This window comes from Budorcas taxicolor, chromosome 9 (assembly GCF_023091745.1).
Source record: "Budorcas taxicolor isolate Tak-1 chromosome 9, Takin1.1, whole genome shotgun sequence".
Taxonomy (NCBI): Eukaryota; Metazoa; Chordata; class Mammalia; order Artiodactyla; family Bovidae; genus Budorcas; species Budorcas taxicolor.
Window position 1 is genome coordinate 52,117,033 of NC_068918.1, and position 20,015 is coordinate 52,137,047.

A 20,015-nucleotide genomic window follows, 5' to 3' on the forward strand; every position below is an offset into this window, starting at 1 on the left:
TCATGGCATCCGGTCCCATCACTTCATGGCAAATAGATGGGGAAAAAGTGGAAACAGTGGCAGATTTTATTTTCTTGGGTTCCAAAATCACTGCAGATGGTGATTGCAGCCATGAAATTAAAAGACACTTGCTCCTTGGAAGGAAAGCTGTGGCCAGCCTAGACAGCATATTAAAAAGCAGACATGACTTTGCCGACAAAGGTCCGTCTAGTCAAAGCTATAGTTTTTCTAGTAGTCATGTATCGATGTTAGAACTGGACCATAAAGAAGGATGAAAGTGAAAAAGTCAAAGTGTTAGTTGCTCAGTCCTATCTGACTCTTTTGCGACTCCATGGACAGTAGCCCACCAGGCCCCTCTATTCATGGGATTCTCCAGGCAAGAATACTGGAGTGGGTTGCCATTCCCTTCTCCAGGGGATCTTCCTGACCCAGGGACTGAGTGTGGGTCTCGTGCATTGCACGCTGATTCTTTACCATATGAGCCACCAAAAGAAGGTTGAGCACCAAAGAACTGATGCTTTTGAACTGTGGTGCTGGAGAAGACTCTTGAGACAGCAAGGACGTCAAACCAGTCAATCCAAAGGGAAATCAACCCTCAATATTCACTGGAAGATCTGACGCTGAAGGTGAAGCTCCAATACTTTGGCTACCTGATGCAAAGAGCCGACTCACTGGAAAAAGACCCTGATGCTGGGAAAGATTGAGGGCAGGAGGAGAAGTGGGTGACAGAGGATGAGATGGTTGGATGGCATCACCGAATCAATGGGCATGAGTTTGAGCAAACTCCAGGAGATAGTGAAGGACAGGGAAGCAGTCCACGGGGTCACAATGAGTTGGACACAACTCAGTAACTGAACAACAAACAAGCTCCCACGAGAAGCAGATGCTGCTAGTATTAGGACCACATGTTTTGAGCTATAACATAAATGATGGGTTTTCAACACTGTTGCACCATAGATTCACCTGAAAATATTTTTAAAATCTCAAATTTTACCTCCAGACTCCATCAAGCTAGGGTGGGGTCTCGGCGTGGATGTTTTTGAAGTTCCCTGTGACAAACGTGCACTTGGAGGTTATAAATCTCTCTGTGAAGGCTTTAGCTGTGCAGGTTCTCCAACCTGCCCTGGGGTCAGGACCGGCCATCTGAGACCAGTGGGGTAGGGGCTGCAGGACCCTGCAAGGCAGCACATCTCCCTCATCCAACCAGCGAAGGGCAGAGGCTTGGAGCCACTCGCGTTCAGGGAAGTGAACAGCAAAGAGCCTAGTAGACGTTGCCAGGCAACAACCACAGAAAAAGTGGCCTCACTGTCAACAACTCAGGTCCGGGTGCTGCTTTGTTCTGGCAGATTGAGCCCCGTGGGTCCCGATTTCTAGCAGAATTGCTGCACAGGAACATCAGAGTGACTCGCGATCCAGCAGGTGACCCATAAATTATACTCACAGGTATAAAAAGCACTCTGAACAAAAAGTCTCTGCTACTCATTCGGAAGAGCCTAACTCCCAGCTAGACGTGGGAGAGCTATTTTACACAGCTAGTGGGGAGCTACTAGAGAGCACAGGGAGCTCAGCTTGGTGTTTCGTGATGACCTCGAGGCGGGGGGTGGGGTGGGAGGGAGGTCCAAGAGGGAGGGGATGTATATATACATGTGGCTGGTTCACTTCATTGTACAGCAGAAACTAACACAACATGCACGCTAAGTAGCTTCAGTCATGTCTGACTTTTTTCAACCCCATGGTTCCTCTGTCCATGGAATTCTCCAGGCAAGAATAATGGAGTGGATTGCCATGCACTCTTCAGGGGACCTTCCACACCCAGGGATCAAACCCGCATCTCTTATGTCTCCTGCACTGGCAGCTACCTGGAAAGCTTTAACTAATACAACATTGTAAAGCAATTATATTCCAGTTTAAAAAATAAATAAAATTAAATTGCAGGGGGGAAAAAGACTCTCTCTTCATACAGACTCCATGGTGCCCGGGAGTGCTGGGTCACACCCTGGTCACTCATTACTCCAGCCAGGACCTGGAGGTTGGTTCACAGCTCCTCTCTCCTGCTTAGGTATAGTTGATCCTCCTTACTAAAGGGCCGGCCTTTCACACAGACAACACTTGTCCCACGAACACCTGCTCTGTGGATGCCTGCCCCATGGATGCTGAGCCCCGACTCCTCAAGGCGGCCACCTGGTCTAAGAGAGTGGACCCAAGAAGTGAGAAGGAGCTTAGCCGTTCTCAGAACACTTTGTCTTTGTTGAATGATACACTTTTGCTCAAGATCACAACAGACCGATGGGGCAAAGAGAAGCTAAAGTAATTGAGGCTCATGAGCTCGAAGAAATAAAACAGCTGAACCTTCTTAATGGGGGATTGTTACAAGGAGGGCCATTGCAGAGATGTGACCCACATGGGGGGAGACAGTTTGACAAGAAGCATCTAGGTATAACCTAAATCAGTGTACCAATGTCAAAGTGACAACACTTCCTTTCTTTAGAGCCTGAGAAATATAATAGGTCAGAGTCATGCAGTCTTTTTTGAGGCAAGTAAAGTCTGTATTACCTGAAGCTTTAAGGAAGGAATAGAAAATAGGAAAGAGAGAGATGGGGAGCAAGAAAGTGGTAATGCCTGTGAAGTAAGAGTGGCACATATTTTAGAAACAATATAATATTCAGATTGAAAAGAGTCTCTGAGAGTTTAATTTGGATAAAGGTAGTAAGGCTTGTAGATGGTCAGTGATTTTCAAGAGCTAAAATGTTACTTGTGGCAGAACAAATAATAGCTAGAATCCTGGCCATTTGGTCTAGCCATTTAGGTTATTTTTTTATTTATTGGATTGTTTTTTAACTGTTTGGGTTTTTTCTGTCCTCTCCCTACCCCTGGTTGCACTGCACAGCATGGGGGATATTAGTTCTCTGACCAGGGATTGAACCTGGGCCCCGTCATTGGAAGCACACAGCCTTAACCACTGGACTACCAGGGAAGTCCCTCACTTAGGTTTTAAATTATAGAAGATTCCCCACCAACTTTCTTAGGTGGCCCCAGGGTCCCCTTATCATAAACAGTATTTCCAGAGCTCCAACTGTTTGGAGTGATGTAGATTTGGATCCAAAACTTCAAAGTCCTTCTCAGGCTTATGATTCAATAAAAACAAAGTTATAAAGACATTCAGGGAGAAAATAGACCAAAAAAAAAAAAAAAATGCCATGAACAAAAAAAGTGAGAGAATAAATCTGTTTGTTAAAAAACATACAGTTTAAAAAGCCTTCAGAACTTTCTTTCCATTTTGGAAATGTGTTTCATCTACCTGTCTCCTTGGATGAGTGACACATCACATTTTAATCAGACTGTAGGTGACAAGATGCAGCAAGGGAATAAAGTCCTTGGATGACAAAAATCAGGATCCAACATAATGTCAGATTGAAAAGGCAGGCTAATTTTAATAAGACAAAATATAGCAGGGGGACAGAGGTAAGACTCCCGCCCCAGGGATCAACAGTCCAATCGCACATGGGCAGGGATACTGTCCTCTGAAAGAACAGGCCTTCCTTTTATTTTTTCATTAGTTTTAAAAATAATTATTCATCTGGTTGCACTGGGTCTCAGTTGCAGCACACGGAATTTTTACTTGCGGCATGCAGGATGGAACCAGAGTACCCTGCACTGGGAATGTGGAGTCCTAGCCACTGGACCACCAGAAAGTCACTACAGTCTTCCCTTTTAAAACCGTCAGGTTCCTATGCCAAAAAGCTTCATAATGCTTCTCTAAGTCTTACTTTGGGGAGGGACTAATAATCATAAATAATTGGGAGAGATGATTAAAAATGTATGATCAGGAAGCAATTATTCAAATAAAATGGCTTAATTAATAAGATTATTCTTTTTGAGGTGATGCACAAACTGCCAGGCTTGGGTTTGTTTCTAGAAAGGCCCACCAGAAGAAGGACCAAAATAATTCAAGCGACTCAACTGGCTGTTAAGAATCCCATTGATTCCTATAGTACATCGGTTTCCTAAGTTAGAAGGTATCAGTTAACGGCCTCCATGCTCCTCACTGGCAGCTACTTAGACTACATTTTCAATGGGCTGACACACTGACAGAGGAAGGCATGGCAGTCCAGTGCCTGAAGAACCACAGCTGGGAGACGAGAACGTTCTCTCTTATTTCCTGGTTTTTATTGGAATCATTGCCTTTTCAGCAATTGTTAATACAACCATATGTTTGTTTGTTTTCCTTTTAATCTGTTGGTGTAATGATTTAAGGAACCATCCTGGCATTCCTGGATCAAACTCCACTTGGTCACACAGTGCTATTCTGATATGTGTTATATTCTATTAAGTAGGACTATTAAGAATTTTTGCTTCTAATTCATACTTGAGATTGCTCAATTGTTCTTATATTATTTCTCTCACTCTCATTTATCTTTACTTGGTTTTGGTGTTAAGGTTGCACTGGTTTCATAACATAAAATCCAGCTTTCCATTTTGAGCTATGCTTTACAATACTTTAAATAACATTGGAACTGTTTTTGTTATTGCCGTTGTTAAAATGTAGAACAAGGCTGTGAAACCATTTGACCCTAGCACTTGTCAAAGGTTTAATCACATTTTTAATCTTTTCTATGATAATTCAACTATTTATGTTTTCTGCTGCTTCTTGAGTGAATTTTCTAAAAATTATTATGGTAAAATATACATAATAAAATTTACCATTTAAACCAGTTTTTTAGTTTTTAATTCAGCAGCATTACGTATACTTACAATGTTGTACAACCATCACCATTATTCAATTCCATAACTTTTAATTATCCCAAACAGAAACTCTGTATGCATTAAACAATAACTCCCCTCTCCCGAAGCCTGCTAACCTCTATCCTACTTTTCTTTTTTTTTTGGCCAAACAGCCAACTTGTGGGATTTTAGTTCCCCCAAAACTAGGGCCCTTGGCAGTGAAAGCACAGAGTCCTAACAACTGGACAACAGGGAATTCCCTCCCTACCCTACTTCTCAACTCTACTAAATCAACTATTCAAGGTGCCTTATACAAGTGGAGTTATACAATATTTGTCCTTTTGTGTCTCTCTTATTCCATTTTGTTGTTCTTCAGTCAATCAATTGTGTCTGCCTCTTTGCAACCCCTTTGGACTGCATCACGCCAGGCTTCCCTGCCCTTCACCATCTCCCAAAGTTTGCTCCAAGTTACATCCATTGAGTTGATGATGCCATTCAACCATTTCATCTTCTGTTGTCCCCTTCTCCTCCTGCCTTCAACCTTTCCCAGCATCAGGGTCTTTTCCAATGAGTCAGCTCTTTGCATCAGGTGGCTAAAGTATTGGAGCTTCAGCATCAGTTCTTCCAGTAAATATTCAGGGTTGATGTCCCTTAGGATTGACTGGTTTGATCTCCTTGCTATCCAAGGGATTCTCAAGAGTCTTCTCCAACACCACAGTTATAAGGCATCAATTCTTCAGCGTTCAGCCTTTTTATTCACCTATCACATCTGCACATGACTACTGGAAAAACAATAGTGTTGACTAGATGGACCTTTATCAGCAAAGTAATGTCTCTGCTTTTTAGTATACTGTCTAGATTTCTCATTGCTTTTCTTCCGAAGAGCAAGTGTCTTTTAATTTCATGGCTTCAGTCACCATCCACAGTGATTTTGGAGCCCAAGAAAATAAAGTCTGTCACTGTTTCCATTGTTTCCCCATCTATTTGCCATGAAGTGATGGGACTGGATGCCATGATCTTAGTTATTCTGAATGTTGAGTTTTAAGCCAGCTTTTTCACTCTCACCATCATCAAGAGGCTCTTTAGTTCCTCTTCACTTTCTGCCATGAGGGTGGTGTCATCTGCATATCTAAGGTTATTGATATTTCTCCCAGCAATCTTGATTCCACCTTGTGCTTTATCCAGACCAGCATTTCCTATGAAGTACTCTGCATATAGGTTAAATAAGCCAGGTGACAGTTTATAGCCTTGACATACTCCTTTCCCCAATTTTGAACCAGTCTGTTGTTCCATGTCCAGTTCTAACTGTTGCTTTTTGACCTGCATATAGTTTTCTCAGGAGGCAGATAAGGTGGTCTGGTATTCCCATCTCTTGAAGAATTTTCCACAGTTTGTTGAAATCCTCAAAGCCAAAGGCTTTAGCATAGTCAGTGAAGCAGAAACAGATGTTTTTTTGTGGAATTCTCTAGCTTTTTTATGACCCAATGGATGTTGGCCATTTGGTTTCTGTTTTCTCTGCCTTTTCTAAATTCAGATTGTATATCTGGAAGTTCTTGGTTCATGTACTGTTGAAGACTAGCTTGTGGGATTTTGAGCATTACTTTTGCTAGCATGTGCTGTGCTGTACTTAGTTGCTAAGTAATGTCTGACTCTTTGTGACCCCATGACCTGTAGCCTGCCAGGCTCCTCTGTCTATGGGGATTCTCCAGGCCAGAATCCTGGAGTGGGTTGCCATGCCCTCCTCTAGGGGACCTTCCCAACCGAGAGATTGAACCCAGGTCTCCTGCATTGCAGGCAGATTCTTTACCAGCTGAGCCACCATAGAAGCCCAAAAATACTGGAGTGGGTGGCCTATCCCTTCCCCACGGGATCTTCCCGATCCAGGAATCGAACCGGGATCTCCTGCATCACAGGTGGATTCTTCACCAGCTGAGCTACAAGGGAAGCCCTGCTAGCATATGAAATGAGTGCAGTTGTGTGGCAGTTTGAACATTCTTTGGCACTGCCCTTCTTTGGGATTCAAATGAAAACTGACCTTTTCTAGTCCTGTGGCCAAAACTGTACTGTTTTCCAAATTTGTTGGCATATTGAGTGCAGCACTTTAACAACATCATCGTTTAGGATTTGAAACAGCTCTACTGGAATTCCATCACCTCCACTAGCTTTGTTTATAGTGATGCTTCCTAAGGCCCATTTGACTTCACACTCAAGGATTTCAGGCTCTAGGTAAGTGATCACACCATCGTGGTTATCCAGGTCATTAAGGTCTTTTTTGTCTAGTACTTCTGTGTATTCTTGCCACCTCTTCTTAATATCTTCTGCTTCTGTTAGGTCCATACTGTTTCTGTCCTTTATTGTGCCCATCTTTTCATGAAATGCTCCCTTGGTATCTCTAATTTTCTTGAGGAAATCTCTAGTCTTTCCTATTCTATTATTTTCCTCTATTTCTTTGCATTGTTCACTTTAAAAGGCTTTCTTATGTCTCCTTGCTATTCTTTGCAACTCTGCATTTAGATGGGTGTATCTTTCCTTTTCTCCTTTGCCTTTCACTTTGCTTATTTCACTTAGCAAACGTTTTCAAGGTTCATTTATGTCGTAACATGTATCAAAATTCCATTCCTTTTAAACGTTGTGAAAAGTGTGAAAAATAAACTTTTGGTGTTTAAGTCACTCAGTCTATCATATCATGTTATAGCTGACTAAGACACCTATTGACATGGTAGGATTACATTGACTGATGTAGAATCACCCTTGCGTATTTGGAATAAATTTCACTTGTTCATGGTGCATAATTCTTTATACATTGCTCTATTTGATGGAAACACCAGCTGAAAGAAGACCCGGCACAGTTGCCTCCTCCTCACCCATCTTGGTTTATTTCCTTGGTTTATAACAACTTAAACATGCAACAGCCAACTTTCATTGGAAACAAACCAAGAGGCCTGCTGAGCAGGAATTTTCAGTCTCTAGACAAGTTACTGGCTTCATCTATTTTCTGAAACTGAAGTCATTACAGCTTAAAGAGTAAGAAAAGAGAAAGAAGAACTCTAATAGAGGATCCACCAACAGACCGTCTGCACTGGCATCTGAGCAGAGGCCCAAGTGGGCAACTCAGCAGCTTCGGAAGCCCCTTTGCTCTCCGGCTTCCTCATTTTCCAACAATCCCAGAGCATGGATTAGGTGATGACACTTCAGAAGTCATACAATAGGCTGATTCCTGGTCTGAAAACCAGTGATCCTCCAACCCATTTTGTCCAGGAAAGATACAGGGAGGATTTACAAATGCTGACCCCCGACTGTGCCATGACACTGCAATCTCTCTTCTAGGTGATGAGGATTTATCAAAGACAGAGCTTTAGGAGTATTACCAGCACATTAACCTAGGCTGTAGAACAGTCTGCTGTGCAGCTTGAGGCTTCCATTTTCAGTGCAGACAGACCCAGGGCTGGGGGATGCAGATGACCAGCTCTGTGAACACGCGGGTGTGGAGTGGGTCTCTGGGCCGCCGCACCCACCAAGCTGGTCCAGAGCTGGGAAAGTGGCCCAACCTTTACCAGTGCTGAACACACTGCAGACACAGCAATAAGGCAGCAGAACAGCACCCCTCCCAAAACTTCCCCAGAGGCTGAGAGAGCAGCCAAGAGATTGGGGCCCACCCTGAACTCCCTTCCAAAGCAGCCTCTCCTGAGACACTCGAGTCAGTGCTGCAGATCTATCCCTGAGTTTCGAGGCTTACTCCTCTCAATTACAGCTCGTCTCCTCTCAGGCCCAGGCAGGGACTTCAGTGTGACCCACGATACCCATTCTTGCCTTGTCCTCTCCTTCCTCCAAAGAGCATCTCTGGGGGACACCTCGTACCTTTGCTAGAAACACGAGTCCCTAGGCTGCCTGCCTAATTAACACCTGCACCATCAGAAGTTAACACTTAGGCAGACTTTCCTGGTGCTGACCCAGTAACTTGCCAGGCGTGTCTCCCAAGCAAGCCATACCATTCACAGCATGCACTCGCCTCCCTACACACTGTACCTCCGGCAGGTATTACGGCATTGAGAATACCACTATTTTGTGGGGTTCCACAAAGAGCGTGGTGGATCCCAGGCGTCTACCACTGACTCACCCACAGCTCAGTACAGAGTGTTGCCCCACCACTCATGAGGGGCTCCCCTCCTGAGCCTGGGGAGGAAGGCCTAGAGCAGTGAGCGACTCGTTAACCTGGGGCTCTGAAACAAACCCAGCCACACCCCATTCCAATTCAATCAGAAACCAGGCATCAGTATTTTTTTAAAGGTCTCCAGGTGATCACACATGTGGTCAATACTGGGAACTGTTGACCTACCTATGAGAACTCCTGTGCCTCTGGGGACCCCAGTGAAGAAACAGTAATTATGATCAAAATAACTACCATTCCCTGAGCTTGTCTGACATCCCTGTTACACTGTACAAGCACTCTGCATGGATTACCTTGATGGATCTGCGCAACAAATCCCCGAGGCAGGGGTTAGGCTGATGCTACAGACAAGAAACCAAGGTTCAAGGAGGCTACTAATACTTGGCCAGGGTCACAGAGATGGTGAAAGTGATTCACTGCCTCTACTCTTCGCTAGGAAAAATTGGGAGAGTCTTAAACAACTGACAAAATCACAGAGACAGAGTGTGGAGCTGTGGTTGCAAGTGACCAGGGCAAGGGGTAATGGGGAGGAAGTGTTTAACGGGTGTTTAATCAAGTGTTTAACCAAGCTTCCATCTGGGAAGACAAATTTTGGAGACGGACGAGGCTGATGGCTGCACAAAAATGTGAACACACTTAATTCCACTGAATGGAACACTTACACATAGTTAAAGTAGTAAATATTGTGTTATGTATATTTTGCTATAATTTTTGAAATGAAAATATTTTAAAATTAAAATATAAAATGAATAAAAAAGAGAGAGATGACTAGAAGTCCTGTCTCAGGCACAGCACTATCCCAGGTCATCTCCTGGTTATCTTCCTTATCTTTGAGCTATTTCACAACTTTGTAAGTCTTAGAATCCTGAGGGTGATGCCAATAAGTCATGTCTAGCAGATTCAGTGTATCCCAGCCAATTTTAGATCTACTAAGCAAATTTATTTCCGCTTTCCTGAGACCTACATATTTGTAATTCTTTGCATTCTCTTTTGAACCAGTTGCAACATCTTACTGGTTCTCTCACTAATGGAATAGTTAAATAAAATCTGAACATGTGTTCATTTTATAACAGTTGCTCAGAATTACCACCACATGTCAAATTTCCTTGATTTCTAACAATAAACTACAAAGGCCTGAGTTTTCCCAGTTGAGATGTTCCTCCCACAGGGCGATGCTTCTAGCTATTGTAGAACAAAAAGCACATTCTCTGTTTGACCTGACATGTAAGTGTACACCCGCAGGGCCTCCATAGAGTGTGTGGATCCAAGAGAAGGACTGGGCTACACCAGCCCTGCGCAGGCTCCACCCTCACTAGGGAGGTGAGAACACACTGGCTCCGGGGTGTGAGATGCAGAGTCTCAGGCCGCTTGGGGAGGGAACCCTGGATGCCAGCTGTGAGCGGAGGGTGAGGAAGGGGAGGAGACTGTGGAGACTCCAACCACTGGTCTTCCATCAGCCACCCCTTGCTTTTCTCCCTGACTCCCAGGAGGTTGTCATTAGACACAACCCAGAGCAGGTGGAAAAGAGAAAATTCTATAAACCCCAAGCCAAAGGGGGGAGGTTCAAAAGCCAAATAGAGCCACTGCAGAGAGCTCCTGGCGAGGATGCGATAGAGGCAGGATAAATCCAGAAGAAGGGCCAGGAGGAGAGGGCGAAGGGAGGGGCCGATAGAGCCCGGGTCACAGCACACTTAAGGGCAGCGCTTGCAGGTGCCGGCAGCGTGGACACCAGCGCAAGCTCCATGCAGCACAATTCTGCTCCGGCTGTGAAAATGAAAAGGGCACACATGCCCTGCCCAGTGGTGCCACTTAGAGAAAGCCATCCCACAGACAGAACCACACTGCTCAAGAAGACCTCAGGACAAGGTCAGTCACTGCAAGTAATTTCCAAGAACAGATGATTAACATAATTTAAATGCCTGTGGACAGGGGATAGGTGAAGCCAATTACAGTTCACTGAAGAAAGCAGAGGGAGGGACTTCCCTGGTGGTCCAGTGACTAAGACTCTGGGCTCCCAACGCAGAGTACTCAGGTTTGATCCCTGGTCAGGGAACTAGATCCCGCATGCCACAACTAAAAGAACCTACACGCTGCAATGAAGATCAAAGATACTGCGTGCCACCACTAAGACCCAGCACAGCCAAATAATAAAATAATATTAAAAAAAAGAAAAAGCAAAGGGAAGGAGGACATATATAGTATCCTACGATTTGTCTAGAAACAATTCATGGAGATACACATAGATACATCCATCTACACATATACACATGAAATATCTCAGGGGAAAAAATGTAAGAAAGATAACACGGGTTGCCTTCAGAACAGGAGACACTGAGAGGCTGGGAGACAATGTAGAAGAAAGACTTATCAACATTTCATATCTTCTGATTTAGAGCCACATGGATGTATTACCTGTTCAAAATATTTAATTTTTTAGGGAATTCCCTGGAAGTTCAGTAGCTAAGAAAGACTTATCAACATTTCATACCTTCTGATTTAGAGCCACGTGGATGTATTACCTGTTCAAAATATTTAATTTTTTAGGGAATTCCCTGGAAGTTCAGTAGCTAAGACTTCGATCTTCTACAGCAGGGGGTCAGGGTTCAATCCCTGGTCAGGGCACTTAGACCCCACATGCTGTGCAAAAAAACAATTTTTTTCTCTATCTTTTAAAACAGGTATATGGAGTCTTTTGGAAGAAGCCTATGACAGACAACACATTCTCTCAAGTAGACACTTTCACCTAACCAAGGGCCTTGTAAGCATCTGCTTCTCCCATTGCCTGCCTCTTGGGGACTGGCAGCTTTCAGGAAAGGACCACAGACCAATAGGCCCTCATTCCACTAAGTCGAATATTAGACACACTCCCACAGATTCAAAACCAAAGCAAATGAACAAACAACAAAAAAGATCCTTGGTTTTCACTGTTCCGGCTGCATTTCTTGAGGCTGTGAATGTATATCATCCATCAGCTCGAGCCTTTTCTTGGGACAGGCTGCCGGAAAGCATCTACCAGCCCTGCACATCTTAATTTCTGCAGACATGATCAAGTGTCATGCTTGGGAAAGTTGCTAAACTCAAACCCTTTGCAGCTCTCTTTTTAAAAGTTTAAAGTTTATATTTACTGGAGCATAGTTGTTCACTAGTAATGGGAGCCCTGATGTGAAACCTCCACAGAAGCCACACACCTATGAATGTGTCGAGGCCCAGAACAGGCTGCCCAAAATATGCCTCAATGCACATTGACTATTTTGAATTAAAGCTACTTGAGAAACAGTAGCTGGTGGGGGAAAATACTGTTAAAAGACTCGCTGACCCCTGCTCTTTCCCTTTGCAAGCAGGAAATAAACCTACATGAAGGAATCCTCCCTACAAACCAGGAGGACAAAAAGCATCCTTATCAACAGAGCTAGAGAATTCTAGGCTAAGAAAGCTTTAGTATAAGCAAGCTTCTTCATGAGTCTGCTACCCCAAGCACAAGCCCCTTTGTTTTGTTAAACTTTCACAGATAATTGTTTCTTTGTCTAAAAATGACACATAAACAAACTGCTTTGGTCACTTTGGGGCAGGTGGGTAGGGGTGTCCCATTTCTATGACACTTCTATGTGTATGAATTAAGTTTTCTTTTCTCCTGTTACTCTGTCTTGCGTCAACTTAATTATTAGACTAAACCAAAAAATTTAGGGGGGAGGGTGTGGGGAAATTTCCCCCTCTCAAACAAATGATATTAAACCCCTTTAAGTTTATTTCCTTACATAATAATGATTACATTTAGGACAGCTATTTAAAAAAAAATCAAGGCGTAATAACATTCAATAAAATTCATCCTTTTTAGGTATTCAGTTTGATGTGTTTGGATCAATGTATAGAACCATACAAAATCACTAGTGTAAGCAAAATAGAGAATTTCATTTCCTTCCTAAAATTCCCACTTGCTTCTTTTTTCCCAGTCATCCCTTTCTACCATCCCTGGTCCCTAGCAATCACTCATCTATTTTCTGTGCCTACATTTTGATTCTTCAGGGAGAAATAGCAATAACCTCACATATGCAGATGACACCACCCTTATGACAGAAAGTGAAGAGGAACTAAAGAGCCTCTTAATAAAAGTGAAAGAGAAGAGTGAAAAAAACTGGCTTAAAACTCAACATTCAAAAAATGAAGATCATGGCATCTAGTTCCATCACTTCATGGCAAACAGATGGGAAAACAATGGAAACAGTGACAGACTTTTATTTTCTTGGGCTCCAAAATCACTGCAGATGGTGACTGCAGCCATGAAATTAAAAGATGCTTACTCCTTGGAAGAAAAGCTATGACCAACCTAGACAGCATATTTAAAAGTAGAGACATTACTTTACTGACAAAGGTCCATCTAGTCAAAGCTATGGTTTTTCCAGTAGTCATGTATGGATGTGAGAGTTGGACCATAAAGAAAGGTGAGCATTGAAGAACTGATGCTTTTGAACTGTGGTATTGGAGAATACTCCTGAGAGTCCCTTGGACAGCAAGGAGATCAAACCAGTCAATCCTAAAGGAAATCAGCCCTGAATGTTCATTGGAAGCACTGATGCTGAAGCCGAAGCTCCAATACTTTGTCCACCTGATGTGAAGAGCCAACTCACTGGAAAAGACCCTGATGCTGGGAAAAATTGAAGGCAAGAGGAGAAGGGGACAACAGAGGATGAGATAGTTGGATGGCATGACAGACTCCATGGACATGAGTTTGAACAAGCTCTGGGAGCTGGTGATGGACAGGGAAGCCCGGTGTGCTCAAGTCCATGGGGTCACAAGAGTTGGACACAACTCAGCGACTAAACTGAACTGAAAAAGTCAGTGGTTAAATAGCATGTTATATAAAGATGGTAAAGTCAATGGTTAGATAGCATGTTAGACAGAACTCGATAAACAGCATCACTGACTCAACAGACATGAGTCTGAGCAAACTCTGTGAGATAGTAAAGGACAGGGAGCCTGGCATGTTGCAGTCCATGGGGTCACAAAGAGCTGGATATGACTTGGCGACTAAACAACAACAAGAAAGCTATTCAAAGGGAATCACATTGCACGTGGCCTTTTGTGTCTGGCTTCAAATGCATATGGCTTTGAGATTCATTCATGCTCTTTCCTCTGCTGGTAGCTCAGTCCTTCCTGTTGTTGAATAGCATTCCCCAATATGTTCATCAATTTAGCAGGTTGGATGGGGGGAGGTTTATTTTAAGGAACTGGCTCTTACCAATTATAGAGACCTGGCAAGTCATCACTGCAGGCAGACAGGCAAGACGGGAGCAGAGTTCTCTCTTCATTCAATGCTGGACACTGCGCTCCACAGCTGTCATCTCATTTAATCCTCATAGCAACCTCACAAGGTGAAGCTTAGCCTCACTTTTCAAATGAGGACATTGACCAGCCTGTGTCCTCTGCTCAAGACTCTCTGCCTGGTGCTCAGACCCTGACTCTCAGACCACAAGATGCTGGCTGTTGCATCATCAGGACCGCCTCATAACAACGACCACATTCGACTCGTGCCACATGCCAAGAGCCTTTCTAAGTCCCTTGCGTATATTGATTCAGTTACTGCTGAAACAACCACATAGGTAGCCAGTATTACTTTATCCTCATTTTAGCGGTGACAATATGAACCAGAAAGGGACTGAGATTACACAGCTAGTAAACAAGCTCACATTTGATCCCAGGCGAGTCTGGCTCCTAGGTCCATGCTCACACCCTCTGCACTACATTTCCTTGGCCAGGAATTTCTGAAGCTGCTTAAAAACCCTGGCAATAGTGTAAGTGTGGCACTGGGAATGGGGAGAGAGAAGTCCCATTGGCAAAAGTCCCTCCCACACAATGGCCTCTTTTCCTGTGTGTCCAGATGGGGAGAAGCAGCTGGGAAGGGGTCCCTGGGCTGGTGCTGAAGGAGCAGCTCAGGTGCTGTCCTAAGTGTGGGCCTCAGAGCCGGACAGGCTGGTTCCTGCCCAGGTTGGTTGGTTTCTCTGCTCAGTCGAGTCTGACCCTTTGCAACCCCATGGACTATAGACCGCCAGGCTCCCCTGTCCTTGGAATTCTCCAGGCAAGAAGACTAGAATGGGTTGCCATGCCCTCCTCCAGGGGATCTTCCCAACCTGGGATTGAACACTGGTCTCCTGCACTGCAGGCAGATTCTTTACATCTGAGCCACCAGGGAAGTAACTGAATTGCTAGAGTATCTTCCTGCTCAATAGCCCCCTTTCCTTGTAAGTATCACACAGATAAGAGCGCAGGCTGTCTGAGCTGTGAGGATTTCAATGAAGTGCTAAATAAACAGCACTGGTCCAGTGCGGGCACAGGCACTCAACACGTATTTCTAAACTTGATTTCATGTTTCACAAGTTACTAAAGTGATATACGCTTGTTTTAATAAGCAGAATAATACAATGGAAACATCTTTAGAAGCAAAGCGAATCCTCCTGCTAACAGTGTCTTCTGTTCCCCCACAGTTTTCCTCCATGCTCACACAAACACAAGCATGTTTGCAGAGAGCAGTGGATTTGTGTTTTAACCAAAATGCATCAGACTATACCTATCACTTGCTACTCCGATACCTGTCTTTTTCATTTATCAATGGATGTAACTGGTCAATATAAATGCAACTCTTTTCTAAGTCCTTTGTGCATAAACATCTATGCAAATGTAACATTTTATATAAATTAGATACACATGATATTATGAAGTTTGCAGTGGGTCTTTAGTTTGTTTTTCCCTTGCTCCCTCACCTTCTTCCTTACCCTCCATATTGTGCCCTCCCATGTTGCCACTTGCTGTTTTCTGCCCATCCATTCTGCAGTAAACCCTGGGAGGTGGGCCTGGGAGGGAGAGCACCACAACTAGACAGTGGCCACACTCACCGCAGCTAGAAAAAGCCCAAGCAAAGCAGTGAAGACCCAGCACAGCCAAAAATAAATAAGAATTTTAAAACTCTAGAACATGGTGATGGTCGCACAACTCTGCAAATACATTAAAAATTACTGAATTTCACACTTATAATGGGTAAATTTTTTTGGCCTGCAAGTTATACTTCAATAACGCTGTTTTTTTAAAGAGCAAAAGAAGTCTGTTTAAAAAAGAGAACTTGCAGGGACTTCCCTGGTGGTTCAGTGGCTAAGCCTCTGAGCTCCCGGTTTAGGAGTCTGGGTTCCATGCCTGGTCAGGGAACATGATCCCATGTGCCACAACTAAAGATCCCAAATGCCACAACTAAGACCTGGCACAGCCAAATAAACAAAGAAATGTTTTTAATTTTTAAAAAAGAAATTGCAGACGATATGTTAACAGCTTTAATAAGTTACTATTATAATAATTCTGAAAAGTTGGTATTTTTATACCCATTTTACAGATAAGAAAATTGAGGCTCGAAGAAGGTAAGCAACTTGCACAATTAGCAAACATAGCAAAGTTAAAATGTGTGCACATGTGCCCTAACTACAGAGTTCTTGCACTTTCTCCCCTGTGTGACTGCCTGGGGCCTGAAAAGCTGTGGGGAGACCATGCTGGGGCCTGAGCGAAGGTTCACCCTGGATTCCACACAACCTTGTCACCACCTAGGTTAGAGTGCTGCTAGGCCAATGGGACACCTTTCAGTAGCCAAAGATTTTCTCTCTCTAGGGACCAGCGTTGTGATTGTGACTTATAATAAGAAATATATATTTGCTCTTAGTCTCCACTCTTGGCTTATAGCTCCTTGAAATTTCCTGAGTGATGAGAGCAATGGGAGCATCTTTTGTTCTTATAGTTGGTCTTCTCTCAGTTCCTGAAATAGCTCCAGAGCCACAAATGTGAAAGGAGTGTGCTATTCATAATAAATCCCTTTCAACCACACCTGAATTTATGTTAACACGATAATTTATGAAAAGCCCTGGGTTTCCCAGGTGGTGCAGTGGTGAAGAATCAGCCTGCCAATGCAGGAGACACCAGAGACACAGCTTTGATCCCTGAGTTGGGAAGATCCTCTGGAGTAGGAAATAGCAACCCTCTCCAGTATTTTGCCTGGAAAATCCTAGGGACAGAGGAGCCTGGTGACTACAGTCCACAGGGTCGCCAAGAGTCGGACACAACTGAGCACTGAGTGATGGAAAGCCCTAAGGATGGGTTGCCAGAGGAACCAACAGTGATTGGAGGCTGCAACTTTCAGTTGCACTTTCCTGACCTTCAGAGATCAAACTGCCAACATCCACTGGATCATTGAAAAAGCAAAAGACTTCCAGAGAAACATCTACTTCTGCTTTATTGACTACGCCAAAGAGTTAGACTGTGTGGATCACAACAAACTGCAGAAAATTCTTCAAGAGATGGGAATACCAGACCACCTTATCTGCCTCCTGAGAAATCTGTATGCCGGTCAAAAAGCAACCGTTAGAACTGGACATGAACAACAGACTGGTTTCAAATAGGAAAAGGAGTACGTCAAGGCTGTATACTGTCACCCTGCTTATTCAACTTATAAGTACATCATGAGAGTACATCATGAGAAATGCTGGGCTGAATGAAGCACAAGCTGGAATCAAGATTTCCAGGAGAAATATCAATAACCTCAGATACGCAGATGATACCACCCTTATGGCAGAAAGCAAAGAACTAAAGAGCCTCTTGATGAAAGCGAAAGAGGAGAGTGAAAAAGCTGGCTTAAAACTTAGCATTCAGAAAACTAAGATCATAGTATCTGGTCCCATCACTTCATGGCAAACAGATGAGGAAACAATGGAAACAGTGACAGACTTTATTTTCTTGGGCTATAGCCATGAAATCAAAAGATGCTTGCTCCTTGGAAGAAATGCTATGACCAACCTAGACAGCATATTAAAAAGGAGAGACATTACTTTGCCAACAAAGGTCCGTCTAGTCAAAGCCATGGTTTTTCCAGTATTCATGTATGGATGTGAGAGCTGGACAGTAAAGAAAGCTGAGCACTGAAGAACTGATGATTTTGAACCATGGTGTTGGAGAAGACTCTTGAGAGTCCCTTTGACTACAAGGAGATCCAACCAGTCCATCCTAAAGGAAATTGGAAGGACTGATGCTGAAGCTGAAACTGAAACTCCAATACTTTGGCCACCTGATGCAAAGAACTGAGTCATTGGAAAAGACCCTGATGCTGGGAAAGATTAAAGGCAGGAGTAGAAGGGGACGACAGAGGATAAGATGGTTGGACGGCATCACCGACTCGATGGCCATGAATTTGAATGAGCTCTGGGAGTTGGTGATGGACAGGGAAGCCTGGCGTGCTGCAGTCCACGGGGTCGCAAAGAGTCAGACATGACTGAGCGACTGAACTGACCTCCAGAAAGGCAAAAGAGGCTGGCGGTGGTCAATCACCAATGCCAATGATTTAGTCAACAACATCTATGTAATGAAGCCTCCATAAAAACCCAAAGGACAGAGTTCAGGGAACTCCTGGGTTGGTGGACATACAGAGGTGCTGAAAGGATGGTGTGCCTAAAGGGGGAGGAAGCCCAGCGCCCTCTCCCCACACCTTGCCCTCTGCATCTCTTTCATCTGGCTGTTCCTGGGTTGTATCTCTTTATAATAATCTGGTAATCTTTTCCTGATTTCTGTGAGCTGCTTTAATAAATTAATTCAACCAAAGGAGGGTCATGGAAGCCTCTGATTTCTAGCCAGTCAGTCAGAAGTGCAGAAGACAACCTGGCCTTGCAGCCGGTGTCAGGGGCTGGCGTGAGGGGTGGGGTGTTTTGTGGGAGTGAGTCCTCAGCCCGTGCGATCTGATGCTCTCTTCAGAGAGACGCCATCAGAACTGAGTTAACTGTCTGGTGGTGCTGGGAAAAGCACACGTCAGAAGTGTGAAATACGGAGACTGCACAGGAATAACCGAAAATGTGAGCTGGCTAATCTTTGCCACAGGAGGTCAGAGGTTAACAGACATTACTGTTTGAAAAATGAAACTCCGCCTCTCTCCAGAGCTCTCTCTGGGTCTGGGCGGGGGCGAGGGGGAAGCTTTGGAGCCATGACGGGGTCCAAGTTGCAGTTCTGCCAAACAGCAGGTGGCGGCCCCTGGGCCTTGAAGTTACTACAATCTTTCTGTGCCTCAGTTTCCTCATCCCTAAAGTGGGGGTGCAAAGAGAACCTCTTCTAAGGGGTTCTATAGAGTGGTCGGAGCAATACTAAGTTTTGCCATCAGTATTATGTCATCCATGGATTTGCGCCTGTCACCTTACTAGGCAGAATTGGCCTGACCTCAGTTTTGCTACAAAGCTGCCCCGGGCCTATGGGTCATTTGTTGGTGAGGGATCAGGAGTGCCCTCCAAAGCTTGCTACACATCTCACTGACCTGAGTGAAATCAGTCCAAAGAAGTTGAGGGTCACCTGGTCCAAGCCCATCATTGTTCAGACGGGAGCAACAAAGTTCTGCAGGTTGGAGTGGCTGAGCTGCCCACAAACCTCCCCAAGAGGCTTAATGTCATCCCCATGTAAACACTCTACCCAGTCAGTTTTTGTGCCCCAACTTCTCCAGAGAGATCTCTTGTCTATTTGACTAAAGAAGTGAGAAAAAGCCACGGACTGCTGTGATTTTAAAGAGGGTCAAATGCTAATTTTACAAGTGACTCCATTTGAAAGACAGCAATGAAAGCATTTTTAATCCTTCATCTTTCTCCCCAGACCTCTTCTTTCTCCACAAACCTCCATCACTGGGGGAAAAAAAAAAAAGCCAGTTCTTTGAAGACTGTGAACCAAACACAACAGTTTTACAGACCATGGTTAAGACATGGGCTTTTCCCCAGAGAATAGCTGAAGTGTTTACTCTCTTGTTACCTTGGTAACTGCTACCTTGGCACCCTTGTTGATGAGCTGAACCACATTCTCCGTCTGGCCTTTGTACGCAGCTATGAGCAGGCGTTCTGAAAGTGCGGCGACCGCATCCTGCTGGCTCATGAATTAGGAGAGAAAGACGTTTTCAGGGAAGTGGTAGACAAGTTCCTTCGGCTCAACACATCACGGGCCCAGGCAGGCACCCTCAGGTAAAGATGCTCTGATCATCGGAAGGTGACTTCGTCACTATGCCATCTTCGGGACCTGGGGGTTACAGAACAAAGCTGCCATCAGCGCCACTCAGCACCTGGGACAGGCCCCATCT

The 20,015-nt window shown here is 44.3% G+C and overlaps 1 protein-coding gene across 1 annotated transcript in view; it reads right to left on the minus strand.

Annotated features, from left to right (window-relative positions):
• ANKRD6 (ankyrin repeat domain 6) overlaps positions 1 to 19,813 on the minus strand; it is a 57,902-nt gene extending 38,089 nt beyond the window's left edge. The window contains exon 1 of the mRNA XM_052645786.1: positions 19,694 to 19,813. Coding sequence (XP_052501746.1) covers positions 19,694 to 19,813 — 120 coding nt within the window. The remainder of the gene's footprint in view (positions 1 to 19,693) is intronic.
• Positions 19,814 to 20,015: the final 202 nt, after the last annotated feature.